Below are 10398 nucleotides of genomic sequence, written 5' to 3' on the forward strand. Positions count from 1 at the left end.
ATATATATATATATATATATAGGTGAGAAAGTTGGTATGTGAAAGCACGTGGTTGGATGTATAAAAGATAATAAGAGTGAAAAAACTACAGAAGGCTTGTGTTACATGGTTAAAGTATATATTTAAATTATGTCAGAAAAATGTTAGAAAAATGTTATAAAATCTTTTTGGTATATAAACATTGTATTTTGAGAAATAACCGGTTTCGTGTTGTCTTTTCAAATTTCTCTATTTCATTGTAACGTGTTCGCTCCAAAAAGAAGTTTGAAAACGCCAGTATATAAATAATTAATTTTAATTTATAATTTTGTCAGAGATATTTTTAACATGTTTCGGTTCTTGAAAAAACGAACCTTATCAAAAATACATATTTAAAAAAATGAAATTATTTGAAAAGTTCATAGTTGTTCCTTACTGGTGTCAACAGTCCACGTGGGAGCATTTTTTGTTGGTTGTAGTAGTAGTAGTATATAAAATGGAACTAGATATCGTAACAGGCGACAACAAAACATTCGGACAGTTAGACGATGCAAAAAAAGGACAGGCAAAAACCAAGGACTGGTCAAGCACAGCATATCGCCCAACGCAGATATGCGCGTGTGTCTGCGCGCGCATGTGTACCTTTGAATATGTATGTGCATATATGTCTAATTGTTTTATTTCTTATAACATTGTCTTTTCTTTCTTTTTGTCTTTCAGTATGTCAGTTGGTGTGTTCATGGCTGGGGTTATCACACCAGTTCGATATACCCCAGCATCAACGACAACAACAACAACAACAACATCATCATCATCATCATCAACAACAACTACACCAACAGAAGAACGGGTCAAGCTCTATTGAAGAAAGAAACAGAAGCTTCTCATTAACGGACAGTATTCATCAGTTTGGTGTCGGACTTTCACCTCAACGGTCAATATTTGCTGACCCTTGTTATAGCCTGTCTGTTAAGCCATGGTTACCCACAGCCCTACAGCCTGATTAGAACAAACATACAATAATAAAAACTTCTCTGCTTCTCACTTCCTATCACCAGCACCATCAAAGTGTTACTTTTTTGTCGTTCTTCATTTCCTATGGTCCTGATTTCCACCCGTGGCGTTCACTATTCATATGATTGCCACGTAATTTTTCTTTTGTAGATCTGTCTACCTATATTTAATCTTTTAATCAGACTACTTCACTACACCACATTTCATCGCTACTACCAACACCACACCGTTGCTACTATTGTACTATACACTGACCACTAAACTTAACTGATCGCAAATTGGTGGCAGCAGACATTTTGTTTTGGAAGTTTAAAAATTTTTCAGTTGAGATTAACTGAAGGAGTGACAACAACACCACCAGTAGTATTATTGGAAAGAATAGAAGCAAAACCTCCTTTAAAAAATACATTACCTCGCTTCCTCACTTTTATAATCACAAGTTTTTTGTACAAGAGCTATCAACCCCGCTACACCTCTTCCTTCCACGTCACCCAACTAAGAAAACTTCATACAGCTCCCAGTGACCCACTTCTCCACTTTCCTTCACTGCGTCATCATCAACATTACCATCATTATCATCATTAACCCCCAAATTCAGAACAACATATTTTACACGCCCCCCCCCCCAACCTCGGACCTCTCCTACCTTAACTCCACCTCTCTTGGCTCCACGTGCTGCATTGTTTGGCGAGGTCAACACTAAAAACTTTTGTTCGCCGTTGTGGGAGCTAGTGGTACCCGGAAAGGGGTACTGTGCCTAGCTGCGTGATTGGGTGAGTGGAGTAAGTGGGTGGATGGGTGTTCTGGGAGACAGATACACCCTTTCCCACCCACATACAAATAAATCGAAACACAAATAAACAAAACAATAATAACTATAATAAACAACAACGTGTCTGTCTGTCCCTCTCTGGATTACTGGATTAACTGATGGATAAAGGTTTTGGATTATTACTTCTGCTGTATTTACATTTAGCGGCAATAACTAAAGGTAAGTCTTTACTACTACTGCTACTAATACTACTACTACTTTCTGCAGGTCTGCCTTCTTCATCCATGTTACGTATATTTGCTTGCCTGTCTGTCTGCTCTGTGTCCGGTCTCTTCTATGTCCGTTTGTCAAATTACATCTTCCCATCTATTTCTAGCTGTCTGTTTATTTACTTGTCTGTAGTGAGGTAAGCAAAGTGTCAATTCTGAACTGTTGTCTTCCACCATAGCCAACAGCCAGTCCCATTGTCTGACTTACACCCTACAGGCTTTTGGCTTGACATAAAAACCTACAGGCACCAATGGTCTGACGTACAGTCTACAACAGCGGTTCGCAATTTATTATTTTTTTTCACCTACGGACCCCTTTGATTACTATTTCATTCTGGTGGACCCTTATAGCCATTTAAGGTTTAAAAACTTGTCTCATAGATACTTTCAAAATTGCTGCTTTGCTTTTCACACATTAACTTGTGTAGTTTGAACTATGTAAAGTGTTCGAGAAAGAAACCTAACTGTTTCTTGCGGTAAATACATCTAAAGCAATTTTTTTTTCATGGATCCTTAATATATTACTGTGCACCCCCAGCTGATTATTTTGTTTGCGCCCCCCCCCCCCATCTTATATAGACCCCAGTTGAGAACCACCGACCTATAGGCTCAGTTTGATATACAGCCTACAGACCCTGCGATGTTTCTTTCTGTATTCCGATGGAGAGCTTCAGTCCAAAATGTTAAGCTTCCCACTCCTGACCTCACTGAAGCTCTCCATGGTTCTTAGTGGTAGTTGCCCTCTGTTGCTGCAGTCTCTTCTTATTCTCGACCTAATTCGGTTCGTTCGTGTTGTCGCTTAAGTCCAGGTCAATACTGTTTCAGCGGAGATATGATCAAAGACTTTCTGGCCGTGACCAATACGTCGATTTAGGATATATCGAGGAATACGTTACACAATGCGTCTTTTTGTTATAGAAGTCGTTTAGGTGCGAGCTGATGGAGATTTGGCTGCTATTTCTTGTAGCAACCACGTCGGGGCTTGTCGCTACACTGAAACTTTGTGTGTGTGTTTTGCCACGTATGTGTGACTCATTGTCTCCAGAATGAATGTGTGTGCGTGACAAACAGCTTAGATTCGTTTTCCAGTCATAAGTTTTCTGGTTCAATCCCACCATTCGGCATCTTGGGAGAGTGATGTTCTTCTTACCTTACCCGTGGATTAGTCTAAATCTTGTGAAACTTGTGGACGACGTTCAAAACCGATGAACGTGTAAGAAGGATCCAACTAACAACAAACCCTGTGTTTCTCTCTCTCTCTCTCCCTCACTGTGCCTGACCTTGGCCGTAAATTACTGGCCCTCTATCTGTCCATCTAGTCCACCACCTGTTCTTGAATATGCTATTTGTGAAATGTTTTCTTTTCTTATCACGGCACTCATAAGCATTATATAGAATTATTATAGAAAGGGAAACCACACACACACACACACACACACACAAAGCACGTATAACACACATTGCATATATCTATACGCATAATATACATATACTTTCATGTATATTGTGTTAAGGAACATATATGTTGACACATACACACGCACATTACACGTCATGCACTATAAACTTGTTGTTTATCTTATATAGTTACCGCTTTTGTTATTACTAAGTGGTTGTTACAGTTTTTGCCATTACTGTGGTAGTAGTAGCAGCAGTTATTGCTGTTGTTGTTGTTGTTGTTGTTGTCGTAAAGATAATGGCTAAGGAATCTTTCTAATTCTTTCATTGTCTTGTTTCTGTGGATAATGATGGCGACTGCTGAAAATTTCGGTATTTATCCATTTCTCTTTACCAGTCGTGTGTGTAAGCATGCATGCATGCGCTCGTGTACATATTCATTTATTTGTTTCAGTCATTTGACTGCGGCCATGCTGGGGCACCACCTTGAATAATTTTTTGTCGGAAGCAATCGATCCTAGAGTACTTGTTTGTTTTGTAAAGCCCGGTACTTAGCGGTTCGGCAAAAAAGATCGAGAGAGTAAGTTCCGGACACGTAAAGTCACCAACACTGGTTGTCAAGCGGCAATCGCACGCACGCACGCGCGATCATTTAACGTTCGTGTTCTATGCTGGGTTGGACAGCTTGACAGGATCCAATGAGTCGGGTCCAAGTGATGCATCGTGTTCCAATGGTTTCTACGATTGGATACCCTTCCTATAACACTAACCACTTTATAGCGGGGACTGGAGATTTTTCTTCCGTGCAGCCTGCACTACTGAGGTTGCCGTGTAGCTTGCAGAACAAGAAGCCCTGGAGTTGAGGGCCGGTGTGGTTGCCAGCGTCTTACTTGTGGACGGAGGATTGAACTATGAAAAGGAACAGGTAGTGCAGATCCTTTTAGAGTGTCTGACGAGCTTACTCTTTACCTTGTAGGGGAAAGGGAGAGAAAGAGAAAATGAACGTTAGGAGTTGCAAAAACTAATAGCAACGAGGTGTCTGGACGGTCCCCCCAAAGTTGCATAGATACCCCCTCCATATATCTGTATGTGTGTGTGTGTCTACATTCTTTATTTTAGGAGCATTACCTTCAAACCTTATACTTTATTACACTTATTTCAGTTTGTTACTTATTTTATCAGTGTCTGTTTGTGGAACCATTTAGTTACGTGTTTTGAAATAGTATGAGTTTTACGTAATCAGAGACACGGATATACAAGGCACAGTCTTTTCATGGTTTCAGTGATTCGACTGCGGTCATCTGGAGGTTCTTAGCCGATCACATCGATTCCTGTACTTCTTGTAGTAATGTTTGTTTAATAGCATCGCTATAGTTACAGACGGAACATAGACATGGACACTGATTACGGTACAGATTACGAAACAGCTGTCAACAAATGGCAATAAACGTTTCATCTCTCACTACTATTTTGTTTAATTATATATATATATATTATTTTGTTTAATTACACACACTCACACATTTATGTTGACAGGACGTCGGCCGAATGTGTTGGCCTACAAGCGCCATCTTCATATCTGCAGATAGACCTATTCCCAACTATGTTGTTACCTTTTACGAAGAAGACGGAACGCTTACTGTGGAATCTGATTACGCCTCCTTGTCCGCTTTCACTGTCGGCGCCTCCTCATCGTTTATTAAAGGGTCGCAATGGGAATGTGACATTTTAGTGCAACTGAACTCACCCAAATGATGTGGAGTATTTTTAAAAGTTCAGCGCTATTAAGGGGATGATCTATGGCAACCAGTCATTTAAGATATCGATAAGAAAGGGAAGACTTGGCTTATACATCACTCCACACTGCCTTATTTGGTCATATACATCATCACTGAAAGGAAAACAATTATCAGATTATTAGATACAAATGGTTAACCGATCAGGTTTCTATTCGAAGTGACCCCCTTCTAGATAAGCTCCCTTCATCACGGTTAGAGAATACGAGTTTACTCATCACTCCTAGTTGTCTGACATCACCCACCCCCCGTTCATCATGTCCCAGCACACTCTTGCTAAATAGCCTGCAGGGACATGAGACAGGAGACAGCAAGCAAGCAAGCAAGCATGATGAAGCGGAGTTAGCAGTTTCATCAACGACGATGGAAACATGTACTGTATTACATGGTAGCGTGTAAAAGTTATTACAGCCTTGCATGGATATAATACACATATACTTTATATATATATATATATATATATATATACATAAAGAATAATAATAAATGGAGCAAAACGCGTATGATCCATACGCGTTTTGCTCCATTTATTATTATTCTTCATATCTACTCAAAATACATCACTTTAACATGAAATTTCTACCCATCAACCGGGTATGATATCCCAGTTTTTGTATGATTTTTGCTATACTGGTAACTATTAACATATTTACATTATCGAAGTTTTTTCAACCAAGATAATATTAATATATACATAAATTAATATATATATATATATATATATATATATATATAAAGGTTTGGAGGTGATGTACAGGAATTATATATTAGAAAAGATAATAAGGTACTCAGATATCTGGATGGCTGTACATTTACAGATTTTTATTAATATGTCATATGTTTTTATAAATCATATAATAGCGCTTGCATCTATTCTAGTAGACTCTTCAGATTTTGGTCATGCAAGCTCTAATATATGATTTATAAGAACATGTGACATTAATAAGAATCTGTAAATGTACAACCATCCAGATATCTGAGTACCTTATTATTTTTTCTAATATATATATATATATATATATATATATATATATATATATATATATATATATATAGTGTTCCTACCTTCGAAACGCGGAGTTGATAAAACAGGGGACAACTGATGAAGGGAATGTTCATTATGCTGCCTGTCTCATTTCTCTATTTGTTTCTTTCGTTGTTCGAAAAAAAAGTTCGTTTTCCATGTTTTTGTTTTTTATGTTCTCGTTTCTCATTCTGTTGACGTTTTTTTTTATATCCATACCCATAGATGCATGTATATATACATATATATGTAGGTATGTACATATATATATATATATATATATATATATATATATATATATATATATATATATATTGTGTGTGTGTGTGTGCGTATTTATGTATGTACGCACACAGTTGAGTGGACAATCGGAAGAGGCACTTCACACATTTAGTAGATATTATTATTTGAAATAGTTTGATTCGCTCCCATGCCACTCGAGCCTACGAAACTTTAAGTTGCACGAGGCCGAATCAAATTGTTTTTAATAATAATAATAATAATGATGATGATGATGATGATGATGAGCACGCGGTGTTTATCTTGATATGAGATCACCATGTCGCTCGCATACGGTTGTGATGCATGTGCCTGGTGTACCCTTATCAGACGGGTAGTCATGATGGGTATATTAGGCTTCGTATATTTTAGCTCAGTGTCCCTTTGATGGCATGCTCTGCTCTCTCACTCAATGATGATGATGATAATAATAATAATAATCCTTTCTACTTCAGGCGCAAGGCCTGAAATTTTGGGGAAGTAGGATAATCGATTACATCGACCCCAGTGCATAACTGGTACTTAATTTATCGACCCCGAAAGGACGAAAGGTAAAGTCGACCTCGGCAGAATTTGAACTCAGAAGATAGTGACGGGCGAAATACCACCAAACATTTCGTCCGGCACGAATAATAATAGTAATAAAAATAATAATAATGATGATATTAGTGTGTGTATGTGTGCGCGCATGTCTGTCCGTTTGTAAATCCGTCTGACTATCCGGCTGTCTGTCTATTTGTCTAAATGTGTATATCTATCTGTCTGTTTTTGTGTTAGTTTAAGTGTGTGTGTGTGTGTGTGTGTGTGTGTGTGTACGTGTACCCATAACTACACACTCATAAATACACCGCACAACTTCTGTGTAGAAGTATGTAAATGTGTGTGTGTGTGTGTGTGTGTGTGTACGTGAGAGAGAGTAGTGACGCAGCCAGCCAACCAGCCAGGTAGAGACAGGTGAAACTGTGTAATTGTGTTTAAGTAGCTACTTAGAACCTCTTAAAACATGTAGTAGCAATCACTACAATAACAATTCTACTACCAGTCGCGGCGGCGGCGGCGGTAATTACGACCAGGTGACGTGGTGTGGTCGTCGGTGTACATATGCAACAGTTGACGATGTGGTGAGACGATCAAATGCGAGCGAGGCAAGCAAGCGAGCGGGGAGGGGATATGATGTCAATTTGCCAGTGTATATTGCGTAGAGGAGTGGAAGCGCAATGGCCCAGTGGTTAGGGCAGCGGACTCGCGGTCATAGGATCGCGGTTTCGATTCCCAGACCGGGCGTTGTGAGTGTTTATTGAACGAAAACGCCTAAAGCTCCACGAGGCTCCGGCAGGGGATGGTGGCGAATCCTGCTCTACTCTTTCACCACAACTTTCTCTCACTCTTACTTCCTGTTTCTGTTGTGCCTGTAATTCAAAGGGCCAGCCTTGTCACACTGTGTGTCACGCTGAATATCCCCGTGTCTGTGGAGTGCTCAGCCACTTGCACGTTAATTTCACAAGCAGGCTGTTCCGTTGATCGGATCAACTGGAACCCTCGACATCGTAAGCGATGGAGTGACAACAACAACATCAACGTTGGTGTTGTGTTGATGCAGTTTTGTGACTGAGGCTTACAGTATCTTGGTAGGTCTGACTGAACACACACACACACACACACACACACAGGGTCTAGAAGACAAGCAGCTCATCAAGACATCGTATTGGCTACAGACAATGATACCTGGTCAAAATAATTACAACAGGCTGGATACATCGGTGCCATGTAATGGTGTTAGCTGCACTAGTCTGCAATTATCTAGATTATTCTGCCTCTTTTACATTTTATATAATTCTCCCACTGTTCTTTTTGTTTTTTCGGTTCTTTGTGGTTTTCGTCACTGTCTACGATTTTGTTCCAATTGTTTTCAAATTTGGTATATGGATTTAAGTTTTGTATACTAGTTATGAAAATGAAATTTATTTCCCCTATAAATCTATAATTAAAAAGTTATTAGTCTTTAAGATTTGCAAAATTTGGGTTTTAGCCAATCAGTAGCGAGTATTTTAGACATCACCGTGGAGAAGAAGTCTGTTTCTGTTAGTAACCAAAGCAAGGAAGCACCACATGTTCCATAGCTGATTGCGGAGAACTCTGTTTTCATAGTAACCAAAGATGCTGCGCATGCGCACAAAGAGTGTAGTCACCACTTGTTCTACAATTGTTTGCTTTCATAACAGATGGAACTTGCACAATTTTTAGTTTATTATTTTGACATGCCGATGCCTCTCGTCCCCTGATGATATAAGAGGCAGCGAACGCGCTGTTTTCTGATTGGTTGAAAATTCTGAAAATTGTCAAATTTTGAACACCTATAACTTTTTTGCAAAATTTTTCTGGAATAAATGAATAACAAATTCGGATTCAGCATCAAAAACTACATCTATATGATTCATTAAAGAATTTTTTTAAAGATAATTGTAAACAGTGACGTAAATCACAAAGATCCCTTTTTTCTGTACCTTACTTCTCTCTTGCCTTTTTTCCTCTCCCCTTTTGGTTTATCATCATCATCATCATCATCGTCGTTGTTATTATCATTATTAGATGTCAAGCTGGCAGAATTACCAACATCTTGTTCGGCTCTCTATGTTCTGAGTTGGAATTTTGCCAACGTCAGCTTTGCCTTTGTCCTTTTAAGGTAAAAAAAAAAAAGAAGTACCAATTGAGCGCAGATAATCTGTGTGTGTGTATACTTAGGTCGGCGCGTGGCTTAGTTGTTACGATGTTGCACTCACGAACGCGAGATCATCGTTTCGATATTCGGGACCGGCTGGTGCGTTGTGTTCTTGAGCAAAAGCATCTCGCGTTGCTCTGCGATCACTTCGACAGCCGTGCACCGGCTCAGGCAACGTCGTTTTGATATAGGGTGTGAACTAAGGTACGGCACAAATATTTGATAACAATAAACCAGTGATTCTCAATCAGGGTCCATATGGCCCTTGGATATCCCCCTTATAAGATCTTGTTAAAATCTATGTGTAGCAATTCCCAATAATATTTAATAATTATTTCTACTCTAGGTACAAGGCCTTGAAAATTTTTGGGGAAAGGGGTCACTCGATTATATCGACCCCAGTGCGTAACTGGTACTTATTTTCATTGACTCACTACCTCTTTCCTGCCCCCGTTCTCTCCCTCTCTTTAGTTTTTTTTCTCTTTGTCCCACTCTTCCGTTTCCTCCTATTTAACTTTTATTCCGACGAAAGTTACGTGTCTACCGTTCCATTCTATTCCAGATCGAAAGACAATAAATACTGCCTTCATTTTCCCTTGAACTTTAACGTGCCGTGTCACTCCTATGTTAATTTCCATGTTTTTGGTTGTTTTCTCATAATGTCCACTACCTCAGTGATATTACCGGCACATCTCGAAGAGTGGTCCTATGCGATCAATCCCTCGACTTAATTGCACCGAAACTACGCTGATTCTGGATTCCTTGGTTGACGGGAAGTGTTCTGCATCTAATTCTCTATTTCTACTAACCGTTTTCTCTACCGTCTTATTTCCTTTAATTTATTTTCACTATGTATGTATGTATCTATCTATCCACACACACACACACACACACACACACACACACACACACAGATATATATAATTAGCGAGTCTCTGTGTGTGCATACACCTCGCATCTCACCTTTTATTGTGTATCATTCATCCTGAAACGAAGCCGCCCCCCTCTCTATAGTTTAGCTCTATTAGAATCACGTAAACAACGAATCAATATTATTGTATATTGTGGTGTTGTTTACTTAAGAGGAAAATTTACTGCCACCACCTCGTAGGAAAAACAGGGTGGCAAGGTATTTATTTGTTTGTCGG

The 10398-nt window shown here is 39.1% G+C and overlaps 1 protein-coding gene across 2 annotated transcripts in view; it reads left to right on the forward strand.

The window, feature by feature from the left end:
• Positions 1–10398, forward strand: part of LOC106870678 (BMP and activin membrane-bound inhibitor homolog) — a 130871-nt gene that overhangs the window by 31745 nt on the left and 88728 nt on the right. For both annotated transcript variants that reach the window (XM_052970832.2, XM_052970831.2), the window contains one exon: positions 700–1984. In XM_052970832.2, the coding sequence (XP_052826792.1) occupies positions 1924–1984 (61 nt within the window). In that variant the 5' untranslated portion in view covers positions 700–1923. The remainder of the gene's footprint in view (positions 1–699; positions 1985–10398) is intronic.

The sequence above is a fragment of the Octopus bimaculoides genome, chromosome 9, assembly GCF_046866305.1.
Source record: "Octopus bimaculoides isolate indiv1 chromosome 9, ASM4686630v1, whole genome shotgun sequence".
Lineage (NCBI taxonomy): Eukaryota > Metazoa > Mollusca > Cephalopoda > Octopoda > Octopodidae > Octopus > Octopus bimaculoides.